Source organism: Hippoglossus stenolepis, chromosome 2 (assembly GCF_022539355.2).
Source record: "Hippoglossus stenolepis isolate QCI-W04-F060 chromosome 2, HSTE1.2, whole genome shotgun sequence".
Classification (NCBI taxonomy): Eukaryota; Metazoa; Chordata; class Actinopteri; order Pleuronectiformes; family Pleuronectidae; genus Hippoglossus; species Hippoglossus stenolepis.
In genome coordinates, this window is record NC_061484.1 from 26122958 (window position 1) to 26139785 (window position 16828).

The 16828-nt window shown below is 43.5% G+C and overlaps 2 protein-coding genes across 2 annotated transcripts in view; one reads left to right on the top strand and one right to left on the bottom strand.

Annotated features, from left to right (window-relative positions):
- Window positions 1-5346, bottom strand: part of pla2g6 (phospholipase A2, group VI (cytosolic, calcium-independent)) — a 71462-nt gene extending 66116 nt beyond the window's left edge. Inside the window, exons 1-7 of the mRNA XM_047343778.1 lie at window positions 5279-5346; window positions 3333-3553; window positions 1598-1807; window positions 1260-1440; window positions 812-999; window positions 465-561; window positions 38-220 (exon numbers count right to left, since the gene is read on the bottom strand). Of these exons, the coding sequence (XP_047199734.1) occupies window positions 38-220; window positions 465-561; window positions 812-999; window positions 1260-1440; window positions 1598-1807; window positions 3333-3547 (1074 nt within the window). The 5' untranslated portion in view covers window positions 3548-3553; window positions 5279-5346. The remainder of the gene's footprint in view (window positions 1-37; window positions 221-464; window positions 562-811; window positions 1000-1259; window positions 1441-1597; window positions 1808-3332; window positions 3554-5278) is intronic.
- A 2115-nt stretch (window positions 5347-7461) lies between these two features.
- Window positions 7462-15920, top strand: cbx6a (chromobox homolog 6a). Its single transcript, XM_035180445.2, has 5 exons — window positions 7462-7782; window positions 9609-9652; window positions 9794-9859; window positions 10637-10703; window positions 11231-15920. The coding sequence occupies exons 1-5, from the start codon at window positions 7711-7713 to the stop codon at window positions 12527-12529; spliced, it is 1548 nt and encodes a 515-aa protein (XP_035036336.1). The 5' UTR covers window positions 7462-7710; the 3' UTR covers window positions 12530-15920.
- Window positions 15921-16828: the final 908 nt, after the last annotated feature.

A 16828-nucleotide genomic window follows, 5' to 3' on the forward strand; every position in this document is an offset into this window, starting at 1 on the left:
CGGACAATAAGACTAAAGATGTATCCTGTGTACAAACCTTCATAGCCAGGTGAAGGGCTGTGTTCCCATCCTGGCCCTTCAGGTTGGCATTTGCCCCGTGGGTAAGCAACACCATGGATGCCTCAAAGCGCCCCCTCTTGGTCAAAATGTGGAGGGCGCTCTCTCCGGTCTTGCTGAGGTAGTTCACTGCACAGCCATGCTCCAGCAGGATACGACACATCTGACACAGAAAACCCCCCCAAACATCTTTTAACATCCAAAAACTTGAGTTAATTTGAGCGACCAGAGAAACACCATCAACAGGTGACCACCACTGCCACGGAGCTGCAGCTCACAGGGGTCATCAAAGCTTTAACATGCTCACACCACTGCAGGTGAACTCTATCACTAGAATGCAAGTATTTAATTTAAACAGCTCAGAATGGATTTCTAACCACAAAACCCATGAAGTAACGTTTGATTACCTCAGCAGTTTTGGACCAGTGCAGCGGCGTCCCTCCGTACAGAGAGTCTTCAGCCTGGAGCTGGCCTGGGTCGGCTTTCAGGATCTCCTGCACACAGCTGACAGAGGAAACACACATTGAAAGAGGACTATTTACTATTAAGTATTAAGAACATAACTCATCATCTCTAAAACACACTGCATAGAATCCCGTTTTTACAACAGTTATTGTAAAGCGTTCAAAAAAGTTCTGAAAATCTCTTCATTTCCTTTAAAACACTATCTTGACTCTATTCAATAACCTCAACAGCTTCCCCAACATTAGTATAGATGTTTTGTACAAAAAATACAACGGCTCCTCATCCTCACCCCTTCTCGCTGTACTTCATGGCGCTGTGGATGGGATAGCCAGTGCCGCCGACGACACCACACTTGGCTCCGCCATCCAACAGAGCTTTGACGGCCTCCATGCGTCCCATGCGGCAGGCCACGTGCAGCGGCGTTTCCCCGTTGCTGTTCAGCTCATTCACGCCCGAGCACAGACGAGAGCACAGGACCTTTTGACCAGAGGATGGACGACAACATGGTTTGGTTGAATTCCATGGCAACTTTTTTCAACCATTGGAGCTGTACTCTGCTGGTCATATGAGAGAATACAGGTTCCAGGCACTTTCGCATTAGCTTCCCTTTCCAGACCCAGAGTCTACGTCCCTTTTTAAGTACAGACGATGGACTGATGTTTTCCCTCTGACCTGATTTCATGATGCACTCACTGATCAACCTTTAAACATGAGGGGGAAACTTCACTTGTGCTCACCTGGATGACGGCAGGAGAATCCTGCTTGGCGGCAAAGTGCATGGGCGTCTCTCCGTTGCGGTCTCTGATGTCAGTACGAGCTTGGCTCTCCTCCAACAGCTCCTTCACGCACACCAAGTCTCCGCGCTCACATGCCAGATGCAGCGGCGTCTGACCTGATGCGTTCCGAGAGTTGATCTGACTGGAAACAGAAAGAGGACGGGCTGATTTCAGAGCATCAGGATAACTGACTCTACCCATTCATTTAGTGGGGGTTTAAAGTGTATGCAGCTGTTGTACAAGTTTGTGTTTAACAGGTATTCACACAAAATCCCAAACATCCAAAATTCTTATCTTACCTCTGGACATAGTTATGTTTGAGACACTCTCTAAGGGCCGTCTCCACGGCGATGTGGGCAGAGCTCCAGTCCGGGTGGTTGCGGATGCAGTCCACAATGGGCTGTGTGGCCTCAGCCTTCAGAGGAAGTGTCTCGTAGAAGGGGCGAAGCTTGAGAGCAAACTGCGCAAACCAGTTCATGGCGTCCTCCTCCGACCCCACCTGAAACAGCCTGGTTCACACAGGACAGTGGATGCAATGTTAAAGATAAGATTAAAGAGCAGTATGAATATTATAGATCAGTACAGTTGTATTTAAAAGTTAGTCCGAACCTGGAAAATCTTATTTTTGGTATATTTTTTGTAAGTGTAAATAGAATCTTTGGAGCAAACAGACGTTAAAAGTTAAACTTTAAATGTTAATACACAGCACAGAATGTTTCTACCCACAACATTTCAGTCATGTTCAAATCTGGGGGGTTATGAGGGTTGTTCCAATAGATTCAGTTTGTAGTTCGTGGAATATGTTGAGGTTTACGGATCATTGACTTGTTTGTAGAAGCTTCTTTCTTCTCAGTTCCAGTTCCTTAAAACAGTTTATTTTTCTCGTGAAAGTTTGTGAAATAAAAGCGAGAGTGCATTAACATTTGAAGAAAGGCTCATTTTTAATGTTTCCTGTGGGGCTTGAACTGATTTATTTTTTTCTTCAAAGAATCCATATAAAATCTAATTTGCCTTTTGCATACAACTGTATTTTCCTCCACAAGAAAAGACGACCGAAGAGCCCAGAGCCTCAGGGTGCCTCATCATTTTCTATTTGATGTGGACATTTGTTAATAAAATTATTTTTTGTTCATTGAACTATTTCTTAATGAAAAGATGCTGTCAAATCCATCTTGTTTTGTTTCCCCCTACTAATAAACATTTGTGAATTTCACTTTTAATTTTGTGACACTGAGGCACAAGACGCTCAAGTTTAAGAAGTAGCTTTAACAGCTCTATGATTAGCACAAATGTTTGAGCATGCTATAAGTTTAATCGCTTTATGACCCATAAAGTTGACAGGAATCATAATGTTTGTAGAGGAGAACTCCACCCTGAGGATTTACAATAGTCTTCATTGCTTTTCATATCTGTGGCTGAATGACTCAACACCGGCTTCATTCAAGATAAAGGCTCTGATTTACTTCAGCCGACTGTATATAAAGATAGACGAAAAAGTGAAGCCAAACCGTCCACCTGGTGGCGGCCTGTAGTATAGGTCATAAACCCCACCTCCTCCATGTCAGCAGATGGGACATAGACCAAACTAAAAATTAAAAGTACACATCAATTAAATTTTTCTCAGAGGTGAATTCTGTCATTTTAGGTAGTTCTTATCACACTGATGTTTGTCTAAGTGTTTGCGTTTCGGATTAGTTTGGTTTTAATTTGTTATTTGATGCTATGAAAACAGGGTGAAATGTCATGATTGACAGATGAAACTGACTCGTGATTAATTCTGCACAGACTTTTGTTCCAAATGACGTTAAAAGTGCAAGATTTTGGCATCATTTTTGTAAAAGTGGAAGTGGAGACGCATCACGCACAGTCCATGGTGGGAAACAAATCTGCAGGTGCTATTAAAGTCACAGACATCCTAACAGATGCATCCTATCTAAACCTATAGTTGAGTGGCTGTATTACACAACACGTGACACATCACCAGTCTGTGATAAGATCTCCACTCTCCCACTCTGTCATGTGATCAATACTGACCTCAGAACCATCGATGGCGTCTCAGGGCACATAAGCAGGCAGTCCCATGACTGACAGTGGGTGTTTTTGTACAAGAAGATACGCCCCTCCTCTTTCAGCAAGACTTTGCCTCCTCCACCGTAGTCGGACAGCGGCACATCCCTGACCCGGTAGGGGTTGGTGAAGAGGGTCGACACAGAGGAGACTGTGTCCAACAGGCGGCCAAGGAACTGCATCGTCACCTGACAGAAAACAGAGAGCTCTGTTGTTACCCCTGTTCCACCATGAGTCGGTTCCGAGCCGATGCCTAATCTCCAATCTGTTCTTGGTGTTTAAAACGCCAAAGAACTGTCTCTCAACCGCTTTTGTCCGGGGCGTGACTATCAAGACCGATAGGAAAAGACCAACCAAAACATTGTGACCACCATTTTTAAACAACAGGGTTTTGGCAGGTTTCAACAAGTTAAACTTAGGACTTTTGTAAAGTCAACAGAAGAAACATTAAAAAAATAATCTAGAGTGTTGAATATTCTCTCTGAAACGTATAGAGTGACATTTAGAGGTTAGGGTCAGAACCTGGGTAGAAAAGGGGTTTACAGAGAGGGACTGACACGATCTACGGTGAAGTCTGTGTGAACTGTTAAAAGAAAACAGATTTTGGAAGCACATGTAGAATATGAGCAGCTCTTGTCACATGTCTGCTCCACCGCAGGCTGAGGGTTTGTTGTCAACATCAATGAATGATTTATTCTGACCGCAAGAGGAAATGATGTCACCACTCAGGAACAACAACAGGTGTAATAACCCTTGATATTTCCTCTTTTGGCCGCTGACAGACCATAACATGTGGTTAGATAAGTGGAATAACGGGACTGCACTATCAGAGGCTTGTTCCTGTGTTATGCTCCTGGTGGATCCTGATGGTGGTGGCAGCTTGATCGTGGACTATGATTACAATAGACTGCTTGACATACTATACGCCTACTCACATATTCTACCATTACTGAAAACAACTCCTCCGTTTCATTCGTCGTTGCTGCTCCCTTCATCTCTATCGGACATTTCCTTAAGTACAAATACTTTAAACATTTGACACACTTACAAACTTCTTCTTCATTAATGTTGTTGATGTGTTCTATTGTACTTCTGGCCATCCTGGGAGAGGGATCCCTCACATGTGGCTCTCTCTGAGGTTCTATCCCCTGTTACTAGGAGGGTTTTTTCAGTAGTTTTACTCTTGTTGAGAGTTAAGAACAGAGGATGTAGCACGGATGTGGGCTTACGGACACTTTGATGACACCACAGGAGCAGTATGGAGGCCTGTTGTTTCCTTTTCTGTTGTTTTTTTCTACGTTTGAAGGAGTGCTCACCATTTACTTCAATCATTTGGCTACAACGCTGTTCACCCCTGAAACTCCAGAAGTGTTGTGTGGACTCAAACACTTCACCCACCCTCCATCGGCATAGTGCTGAGTAGATGATGAGTGAATTGTCATTTTTGGGTGAACTATCCCTTTGAGCCCTATGAGACAAATGGTGATGTATGAACATGGGCTGTACTCATGTGATTAGTTGATTGAGTGATTGATGCTAATGACTATGGGTTTTAATCCGCTGGGGCTAACACCACAACACATTAGCAGATACTAGCAACTCTCCACTTCCTGTGTTCACTCTACAGGACCTTTTAGTTGCTATGGAAACCGGCTAGCAACGAGGCTGGTTTCATTTAAAAACACACGAACAAGCGGCTCCATTCATTCTGCTCCGGAGTTCCCAGTAATCCCAGATCAATTTCACACGATGCGGAGCTAAGGGGGCGACACGCAGTCCCGCTGCTGGTCCCTGTGGTTCCTGTCTTTCAAGTTGAATCAAACTTAAAGTGAGAGGAGTGTCCGGAGCGGAGTTCCGGAGCTGAACGCGGCGGGTGACCGCGGGGAAACGGCGTCAGAGTGCGTGTTTCTCACCTGCTCGCTGGGTCCTCGGCTCTGAATGACTCCTGACAGCGGAGTCAACAACCGCGTCACTGCAACCGAACATGACACCGAGCGTGATGGACGGGGCGCTCCGCCAATCGCAGCCGCGGAACGACGGCGCTGCCAAGGGGCAACGTGGGGGCGGGGCCAGGTCCCACCAGCACATTGGAGAGTTTTCTAGTTGTGCTCATTGTGAGTTAGAGCTGGGCATCAAAACTATATTAATAATCATAAATGTATTATATCTAATCAATAGACATGTTTATCCACAGTGAGGATGTATAACACAGTATATATCTACCTCAGATTTGTAAAATGTCCTCTTAAGAAAGTATTTGTCGTTCCCTATAAACAAGAGAGTTTCTTTTAATTATTATTATTATTATATTGAACTTTCATCACACGGACCGACACATCAACACTCTTACAAAACATACAATACAAACAAAAGCATAAAAGACAATAATCACAAAATAAAACAATAAACAAATGAAGTTAAGTTGCCTATTAAATTTCATGAAAACAAGAGTTTTTTTTAAATTGTTATAATTATATTTAACTTTCATCACAGAGACCAAAAGTAAACATCCTTTCACTCCCACTTTTTTCACATGTCGCTCGACTATACTATACTATTTTGCACTATTTCTAATGGTAAATAACTTTTTTTGTCATCTGTGCATCACAACATGTCCTTATATTTATGTATAAATGGTTTCATCATCCGGCGCCACTGCACTTTACTTCATAACATTTCTATACAAACCACCACAGTGAAAGATGAATATAATGTACTCAGCATTTGTTTTTGTTTTCTTATTTTTATTCTATTGCATATTTTATATTTGTCATTCTCTTTTCTACCTCACTCTGACCTGCCTGCTGCTGTAACAACTGAATTTCCCCGGTGTGTGGATTGATAAAGTTTTATCTTATCCTGTCTTGTCTTACAGCCAGGTTCATCACTTTTTTGGGTCCCCTGGAAACATTTCATTTCTGTTGTTGTGATATTTTGTAGCGCATGTGTCGTCAAATTGATGAAGTTGTTTTCTTGTTTGCAATGCGTCGAGCTCTCTCAGCCGACGTACAAGTGCTATATCAGATGAACGGCTCACAAGATACGAGAGCCACAGACAGAGATTTCTGGAATTAGTAGCTGGATTATAAATCATTGGGTTTAGGAGTTACTGTGACCTTGTTTATTGTCGTGTTTAATCACATTATTTCGTATCCAAATCCCCTCACCACCTTTAGTGGCAGTGAGTAGGAGGGAGAAGCTCTTCTTGTTTTATGTATCTTTTCCCCTTGTTCATAGGAGCTAGGTTATATGTTTGTGTCATTTCTTTACCTTTTGTTATTGCAGGGTAGTTTAGGGCCTATAGAGAATTCTTGTTTGTTGTTTTTGCTCCTCTCTCAAGCTGATAAACTGATGTAACTTATGCTCTGTGTGGGATGGGAAGAGTGGGGAGCCACACCGCAGGTTATGTCTAGGTCTCCTCTAGACCACGGACAAAACACCCTTTGATGGGGGGGCCTCCTTGTGCCCCTCAGTGTTTTTAACATCATGGCTATGGCCCTGACACCTTTGCAGCTGTCTGTGGATCACACTGGTCTGACGATAAGATAAGTTAAGATGAGATGAGATGAGATGAGATGAGATGAATTGTTAAGATAAGATGAGATAAGTTAAGTTAAGTTAAGTTAAGTTAAGTTAAGATAAGATAAGATAAATTAAGATAAAATAAGATTAGATTAGATAAATTAAGTTAAATTAAGATGAGATCAAATAAGTTAAGATAAGATAAGATAAGATAAGATAAGATAAGATAAGATGAGATGAGATAAATTAAGATAAAATAAGATAAGATAAACTAAGCTAAGCTAAGTTAAGTTAAGTTAAGATAAGATAAGATAAGATAAGATAAGATTAGATAAAATTAGATAAAATAAGATAAGATAAGATAAGATAAAATAAAAAAATAAGATAAGATAATGATAAGTTAAGTTAAGATAAGATAAGTTAAGATGAGATAAATTAAGTTATGATAAGTTAAGTTAAGATAAGATAAGTTAAGATGAGATCTGTCTCCACACACTGACGCTCGGTGTGTGTCCATGTGTTTAAGGAGAAGTCATCATGGCGGCGCCTCCTTTCATCATCACAGCCATGTGAGAGCAGCGCGCGCTTCTTCGCATCCTCGTGAGTGTCTTCTCCGTTGCCAGGACGACCAGAGGGGCTGACCCCGGCCACGTGACATGCTGCAGCAGTCGTAGTAGAGAGTGTGTGTGTTACAGTGTGTGTGTTAGTGTGTGTGTTACACAGTGTGTGTCGGTGTGTGTGTGCCGCCCCTCGCTCAGATCGGCCCGGGCAGTCAGTGGAGCTGTTCGCCCGCAGACAGGCAGCTCACTCCGGGCAGCGAAAGATGGAGACGGCGACGGCGACGGGGGATCGTATTTTCGCCGCGGAAGCCATACTGAAGCGCCGCGTCCGCAAGGTGAGACACACCGCCGCCGTCCCGCGTCTTTCGGCCGCCTGCAGATGTTGGCCCTCGGTCAACACGGCACGGCACGGCTCGGCTCGGGTCCACTCGTGAACATACAACGCTAGCGAAGGCCTCGGTGCTGCCAGATGCCTTTGGTTAGTCACAGCTAGCTTGGGGCTAACTAGCACGGGCGTGTGGGAGTAGGGCAATAAAACGGCGACACAAAGAAGAGGCCAGGAGCTGTAACAGGAGGGAAATGGAGGGGCCCGACGTCTCTGCTGCGAGCTAACGGGAGCTAGCGCTACACGGTCACTGTCTCCATGTCGGACCCGACTCACGTCGAAGAGGCTGTTCGCTCCTGCAGCCTCTGATTCATGGGCCATTAACACATTAGTCCCACATCTCCTCGTGTCCTGTGGAGGAGACAGGGGTTCACCGACCACAGCTGGTTGGTTTTTATCAGCCTGTTGTGGCTTGTATACCACGAAAAGACCCCATAAATGAGGGTCGGATGCCATCTTAAGAGCCTGGTGCACACAGCCAGGCCTCCGGTCCCTGGACTCCACAGTGGTGCCTCTGCTTGTTGGGATGCAGATGTGCTTTGTTGAGCCTAAACTGGGGAATTCCTGTGTCACAGCAGGACGTTTCCAGCTGCAACACCCCAATACGAAATATAAGAACATGCTCCACACAGCTATTATGTATATATAAAGTGTATTTCCATCATCGACCAAACAAAACTATTTAAATGCAAACACAAAATCTAACATGAAAAGGAGCAGAAAGAGGATTAATCTTATATACACTGTCCCTCTTTCACGAGACATTAACGAAGCAAATCATTCAATTATCTTAAAAATAAAACTAGCTGCAGGCCAACACAGCCCCTCACGTCCCTCTGTTAGTTCCTAAGTTCATTTGATACCATTCACAGAAGCGCACAAAAGGATTTACCTGTCACAACACAACTTAATCAACGCATTAAATTTTAATTCCTCAACATAATGGTTTTATTTGTTGTTTTTTTAATATACTGTTTGTTTTTAGATTCATTGGTCTCTTTGTTGGGGTTGTTCCACCAGCCACAGCTGACTGAGGTTGTTTTTATCAGCCTGTTGTGGCTCGTATACTGGAAAAGACCCTATAAATGAAGGTTGGATGCCATCTTGAGAGACTGGTCCACACCGTCAGGCCTCCAGTTACTGGACCTTTTCTGCCTGTTACAGCAGGAAGCTTTCAGGCACATAACACGCTCCAGAACAAGAACACGCTCCACAAAACTATACAAAATCTTAGTATTAAATAGTGTCAAGAATGAGTATTCCAATGTAATCGAATCGCTTGCACTCAAACACAACTTCCATTTAAAGGCCCGATACGAGCTCTCCATTAAAATTTTATTGAGAGTGACTCGTCCTTTTTTGGCAATGCAGATATTTAATGGTTACCGTGCAGCTCGAGTTCCCTCTGTGTGGAAAAAAGTTTGTGAAAATCATGACTTCATCGAGTGTATGGGATTTTAAATGGGAGGGGATGAGCTCAGCAGTAAGGCATCCCCCAACTAAAAGTGATGGTCCCTAACTGAAATATAATTAAGAGCAAATATGATGTTTGCCAGACGAATATCGAACCTGACAAGGACTGAAACACGATTAAGTTTATGTGATTATGATGTTCTGCTTGAAAAGCATCCTGCAGGATCTGATTCTGTGTAAAATCCAAGAATAAAGTCGCTGCTGCAAATGAATTCCAGATTTAAAGTATTTTATTTTGAAATCTCTCTTCACTGTCTTATAATTGCTGCTTTCACTTATCCACCTTCTGTCTTTGTTTTGCAGGGGAGTATTGAATACCTGGTAAAATGGAAAGGATGGGCAATGAAGTAAGTGATGAATTTAATGTAAATATCACAACCCTCAGTCTCTTGAAAACGAGGCATTCCTCTGTGTTGTCGTGCTTTTAAAATGTCCTCATAATGAACCTGAGATGTGGATTAAGTGGATGTTGCTCCGTCCTTGTTCAGGCACAGCACTTGGGAGCCAGAGGAGAATATTCTGGATGACAGGCTGATAATGGGCTTTGAGCAAAAGTGAGTACACGATGACAGAACATACACCATAGCTGCTTTCAGACATTCTGTCATGTCCGGACATTTTCCTGAGATTTTCTGGTTTCTGGCTGTATGTGACAACGTAAATGTCAGTTGCTCCCGACATTTCCTGGCACTTTTCCTGCCAGCCCCCTTTAGTAAAATATCCGGGAAATGTCAGAGTGAGTCCATCTAAGAATACAGCTGCAAAAATGTCCAGAAAATTGACAGTGAGCCGGTGGGAGTGTTGATGGCGGTTCTGACACGTGACGGACGCAAAACTGGAAGAATAAAAATATCTCAGAATGCAAACGTAGGATTTTGGCTCTAAACTTCAAATCTTATTTAGCAAATCTATTTTGTTTATTCAAGTTTTTAGTTCTTGTTCTTGCACAATGTTTTGTCATCTCACTGGAAGTTAACTCCTGTGTCTCGTAGTGCTTGTACTTGCTCTGTTAGTGTCTTCACATTCTGAAGTCCTTTATTTCTGCTGCCAGGCCACTTGCGCTGCATGTGAGAGTCGATGTTAAGACTGAAGCTAAAACGGACACCATGAAACTGACAAAACTAAAATGAGACATCAAGTGGAAACTAAAACACAAGAAGACAGAGAGCGGCCGACTTCAAGCAGCCTGCGTGTCTGACTGCTCTACTTTCACACGCCCACAACCTTCATCAACCTTCTCATTTGATTCGTTTCATATTTGCTCATCCAGACGTCTCACTCTGTTTTTAGCTTGTGTTTGTGTGTTGGTTAACTGTCGTTTCTTTCTTCAGGGAACGGGACAGGGAAATGAACGGCCCGAAGAAGAGAGGACCGAAACCCAAAAACTTAGTCTTGAAGGTAGATTTCGATGTTTGTGAATCTGCATGGACCTAAACTACATATTCTTAATATTCAAATAGGGTTAGAGACACTTATGTGAGTGGGAGCGAAGTGATCAAAGGTGGTGTCGTAGGCGGATTTAGATTTTAGATTTGTTCAGGAAACAATACTTAGGTTTTCAACTGCTGCCCAGCTGCAGTTCACTGTTTTTGGGGGTTAATCGACTTGTTGCAGAACTGATTTGGTCGATTTAAGGTCAAAACACCACACTAAATTGAAGTCCTTATTAAATCTGGTTTGGAAGTGTTTTTAGTTGAGGTACACAGGCAGCATTTTCAGGTATCTGCACCTGGACATAGTTTAATCCCAGAAATCAAGCATTTCCATGTTTTTATCTTACAAATCACAAAAAGCAGGATTCCTAGACTAACATTGGAAGCAGATTGAGTATTTTGCCATCCAACTTTTCAAACTAGCACATTCTTTTTCTGTGAAAGTCAAACACTCACTCCTGCAAACACGGTTTCTTAAATTGTTTCTTTCAGGCACGTGGTCATAAAAAAGAGCCCAGCAGCCAAGCCTCCACCGCCCGCCAACAAGCATCCAGCGCCCGCCAAGCCTCCACCGCTCGTCAGACCACATCACGCTCCGCCTCCATCCGAGCACCTCCCTCCTCTTCTGCCTCACCTCGTCATTTGCCATCTTCGTCCTCCTCTTCCTCAACCGTCGCACCCTCTCCCAAACTCAACTCCCTCGCAGCCACCCACAAGCTAAAGAAGGACATTCACCGTTGCCACAGGATGTCCAGGCGTCCTCTGCCCCGCTCAGACCCCACAGGGCCTACTTTCTCTAACCCTGGTGGTTTCCCCTCCCGCATGCTTGTCTCTCCGTTCTCCGAGACCGTCCGCATCCTCAACCGTAGGGTCAAACCTCGAGAGGTCAAGAGAGGTCGGATCATCCTCAACCTGAAGGTCATTGACAAGCCAGGCAGGGGTGGCGCAGCTGCTGGCAGTAGGAATGTTTCAACAGGACGCCATAACATCCCTTCACGCAATCGTATCATTGGGAAAAAGGGAGAGGCCCCATATAGACCTTTCCAGCCTCCTCTGAAGATGCTGGGGTTCCCGATGTACGGGAAGCCATTTGGGCTGCAGTGTGGAGGCCCTGCGGCTTTCCCTTCCCACCCAGGGTCATGCTCTAGCACAGCAGCCAGGGGCAACCACACCACCTCCTCTCAGTACAAGTCACCTCCATCTCCTTCCAGCTCCAGCGGCTCTGAGGGAAAATCTCCCACCACCTCCAAGCCCCCCACTGGAGCCTCACCTTCCAGCGAGGATCCCAAGCCCAGTAAACCTCACACAGACACCCAGAAGGGGCAGAGCGCCAAGCCAGCCGCTCCCGCCCCATCCTCGGATGCAAACCCAGTGTTGTCAGCGTCACCCTTCCTCCCCTCCTCACCCTCTTCTTCCTTGGAAGACGAGGAGGAGGGTGGTGCCCTGGACCGCATGGAGCCCTCAGAGGGAGCCAGGAAAAATCCTCGCCAATGCCAGGCTAAACGCCCACCGCCCGCCACTCCCCCCTCCGTCCCAGCCGGGGACCAGAGCTCTGCCCCAACCGAACCCAAGAGGGTGCCTGCCGAGGGAGACCCTGACTGGTACCCCGAAATGGCGCCAAGCTGCAAGGATGTTGTGGTCACTGATGTCACCACCAACCTTGTCACCGTCACAATAAAAGAGTTCCCCTCCCCGGCCTCCTGCCCTGCCTCCCCCTCTGCCAGCCCCGAAAATGCCTCCTCCCCTGCCCCTGCGGCCACCTCCGACAACCCCTCCCCAGCCAAGCCATAGGAGAGCAGATGTTATGAAGTCGATCGCCATTGATAAGAAAATATCATGCCAGTGTTGCCACTTCAGCCCCCTCCTACCTTTTCCTTAAAGGTTTGTCCATATTTGTGTATCGATTAATGAAATGTAATGTAACTTTACACCACCCAGCCATTGAATAGTGGAAAAAAGCATATTTTTATTAAAAGGAAACTATATGAATTTGAAATGGGGCAGCTAATACGCCCCCTTGTTGTCACTTAAATTGCCATATTTTGATCAATTGCACATCACTGACTCTCGGAAGCAGACGGAGAGAAAAGATGTTTGTTTTCTTTCTCTTGTTCCAGACATAGTGAGTTTAGCTTCTCTGGTGTAACACAAATGGAAAGTGTTGTCCATCTGTTGTGTCGCTTGAGCCTTTATCAAGCGACTTGTGGTGCGTTTGAAAGAAGCAAATATATTTTCCGATCCACGCTCTGCGGCGGAGGCTGATCCAGACGGCCTTCGGTGTTACGCCAATTTCCTGCCCCCTGTTCTCATCTGAAGTCCAGCTTGTTAATGATAAGTGAGGTGTTGTGTCTTTGCACTTAACACAGTTGGACTCTCATATATTGCATCAATACAGCGAGGTAAATACAATGCACTTGACTGCATCAAAACAAAATGACCTATGTAGTTCATCAATTTTTCAAGGCCTTTTCCTCTTGCTCTCTTGAACGCACATGCATATACGTACAGAACGCGTCAGTATTTATATGCACGCACAACCTTAAAAGCTGCAAAGAAAAATACTAAAGCAGTAGTTTTTAAGTTATTGCTGTCCTTACTGTCACTCCTTGCTTGCCTTGTTTTCTCACAAACCCACCACCTCTTCTGTAACGTCCACCAAGACTCTAAACTGGCCTGCGGTTAGTCATGAAATATTCTCCTTTACGTCGTTTAACTTCTCAACATGTCAAGGTCTAGAGGGTCCGTGAGCTGAACACAGTTTAGACTGATGCTACCAACTGAGAGCAGCTAGAAATTGTCATTTGTTGAAGCTGTGAGCCACTTGGTTAGTGTTTGAAGTCTTGTGTCTTTTGGCCTGTTCCATAACTTGACAGGTTTGCCTGTTTACCTTCCACGTGGCAGGTAGAGTGAAGATCTTGTTCGTTTGGCGTTCGTGGGTCTGTCTTTCAGCCAAGTGCTTTATTTGTCGTCTAGATGACCACTCAGAGTCCTTGACAGTACAGACACTTTGGAATGGTGGAGCCTGAGATGGAACCACCGACCTTCTGGTTAGTCGACGACCTGCTCGACTCCTGAGCCGCCTCCGATGGGAGCTGAGGTTCCCCTGCTGCTCTTGGTTCAGTAGATTTTTTTTTTTCATGAAGGGTAAAAAATAGCAAAACAGTCCTTGAAACACAACTTTGTGTGTGCGTCTGTCAGGGGCATCATGGGACAGTTGGAAACAATGTCATGTACCTCAATGGTCAGGCAATAATCTTCATGTCAGACGGTTTGATCCATTATTGTTTTTTAAAATCTTTATTCAAGACTGTGATCTTTCAGTTTGAGAGCAGGACTTATTGATTTCATGTTGTAATGCTTTCAGTCAAAACCTTGCGCTTGCACTCAAATAGCCCCTGCTTGTGCTCAAACTGTTCACTTGCACTCAGATATTTTTTGTTGCTTGGACGGATTTTCCGAACCACAGCTTCAGCTCTTCTCCTCTCGCTCACACCTCTTTTGTGGTGTGAGTGAAATGTTTGCTGCTCTTTGATTTCTCTGCTCTTGGATTTTATCTTCTGAGCTTGGATTTTTTTTTGTCCAAATTCCCCGACCAATAGAATGTCAGGTGTAATGTTACAAAATGAAATCGTCCGTCACCCAGACGCTCACAAGTTCTTTACCATGAAACTCTGACGAGCTCAATCCCTGCAGGTTTTTTTCAAGCCTTTCGAACGCCTGGAATCTGGGATCAAACTTTTTGACCCTCAATAGAATCTGAAGTTCTCGGCCCTTTGAACACAGACTCCAAACCCTTTCTCTGGTGCTTTCTGCTCTTTCTCGACCTTCCCCGACCTTGACTTTACTCTGGTGTACCTGTGTGTTACAGTTTTTAAAAACAATCTTCCGCTTGTATTGCCTTATAGCTGCTCCACTCAACCCCAGTTACACTCCAGGTGACGTTTACCTCGTCTTACTCGGCTCCTCAGAGAGCGTGATTTAATAAAAAACACTCTCAAACCATAACTTTAACGTGGTAACTTTAAGAATCACCTCATCGTAAACTGTAATAACTCGACTGCTTTTGTTATCATCTTCTCTACAAGTCTACAAACACTGACGAGGACGATGTCGCCTCCTCTCCTGTCACATACTGGATGGTTCTAGTCGTCGTCGATACTGTTTCAATACTCTGATAGGTTACAAATGGAAGGATTTATTCCAAAATGACATATACATTATATGAAGAAATAGACACTGTTATGAAAAGGTCAATATCTCAAATTCACATGAAGATACTTTAAGGAAGGACAGTACTTAACTTCAGCTCTGATTTGACGTGAAGCGTGAACGGACTGAATCGTTTATAATTTTCCAGAAACACTATGAATTCAAGGATTATTTTCTTCGCTGAATGGATATTTCGCAGTTTGGGATAGATTTTTTTCATCTACTATATCTTTAATATCTTTAAGTGGTGGATAGAAGTGACTCTTGCAGTTGGTAGATGTGTAAGGTATTAGGCTGCTAAGCGACGTTTCTCGTTTCTTTACTTTCTCATACGGGGTAGCACAACTCAACTTAGTGGCCTCTCATTCAACCAAATAGGGCTGTTGATTTTGTTATTTGAATTTTTAAAGCTTTTTTCCCCTTTTTGAATTGTGTTGCATTTATATATATATATATAAATGCAACACAATATGATGTAATTTTAAGTGCTGGAGTAATTTGGCACTAATTGAGGAAAAAAGGAAGGATCCTTGTTTAAATGTACGGATAAATATGCTTAATGAATTTAAATTGTGCTTTTTAAGCTGTTTTTCCCTTTGTACTGTACTTTAATAGTTTGTTTTTTTAAATATGCATAATGGTGTTAATGTGATGCTGTTTATTTGAATGCCATTTTTTTTAAATAGTCCAACATGGGTTTGTGCAGAAGACGAACCCCCGACTGATTTTAATGTGTGAAGACTGCGGTTCTGTCTGTTTTTATGCTAATATGAATAATGTACATTGTATTGATGGTAATGACGAGGAGGTGGAGGATAATTATGACATTGAAATGTATCTGAACTTCTGAAGCATGTTTTGCAAACCCTTATTGTACAGATTATGTATTCAGTGTCATGTTAACTGTTACCGATGTTGCTTTCTGTGTTTCTTGTACAAGGCTTTTAATTAAAAGCTCCTTTAAAAAAAAAAACAGCTTGCTTCCATTTGCTTTTTCATTTGGTTTCCTCTAAGAAAGACTTGAATATAGGACGAACAGGAGGCTACTGATTATACATAGAAGCAAAACCTTGAATGAACATCTACAGCAATTAAATTCACTCATATGGAGCACAAATTGTTAAATTCAGATCTCTTGAGGTACAGGTTTGTACTTTGAAAAAGGAAAACTCGTCTGTTTCTGTTAGGAAGTGCTCAAATGAAGGTGACAAATGTTCTACAGCTTCGTCGCTGTAGAAAAAAGAGAAACAGCAACACTATCCTGTAAAGCTTTTAAGGTTTCAGTGTACAAAATGTCTGCCTTTCATCTGTGCCTGGAATAAGCTCACTCACCTCCCTGCAGAGGAGCGAGTGACCCTGACTGGCACATCACACAGACATGAGCCGATTCGTTCTGTAACTTAATTGCTCGGATGGAAGGATAAATGGATAAATAGATGGATGGATATTATCTCTTTGAGTAATCAAAACGAAAGACGAAGAAACAAGTTTATCTCAATAAAAATGAGCCTATATCGACGCTAAGGCCCAACAGTCTCCTTCACTTCAATCAAGTCGCACCAAATTATACACAATCATAGATATCAGTTCCCTCAATATGCCAGATTTTTTCCATCAAGATCCATTAATCATTTCATGAGAAATTGGTGAGAATGTTAAAACAAACAAACGCCCCATCTCACATTGTTACAAGGTGATTTTAAAAAACTGGATCCGTCCCTTTGTCCAGATCAACACCAGAATGTAATGAATTCCCGTTTGACAGGTTCTCTCATCTCTCCATTAAGTTTTGTGCAAAGCTGTTGTGTAGTTTTTGCTGATAATCAAACAAGAAGTAAAATCCTCCCCTCGTTGGCTATGATGCAAAACTGAACAGACATA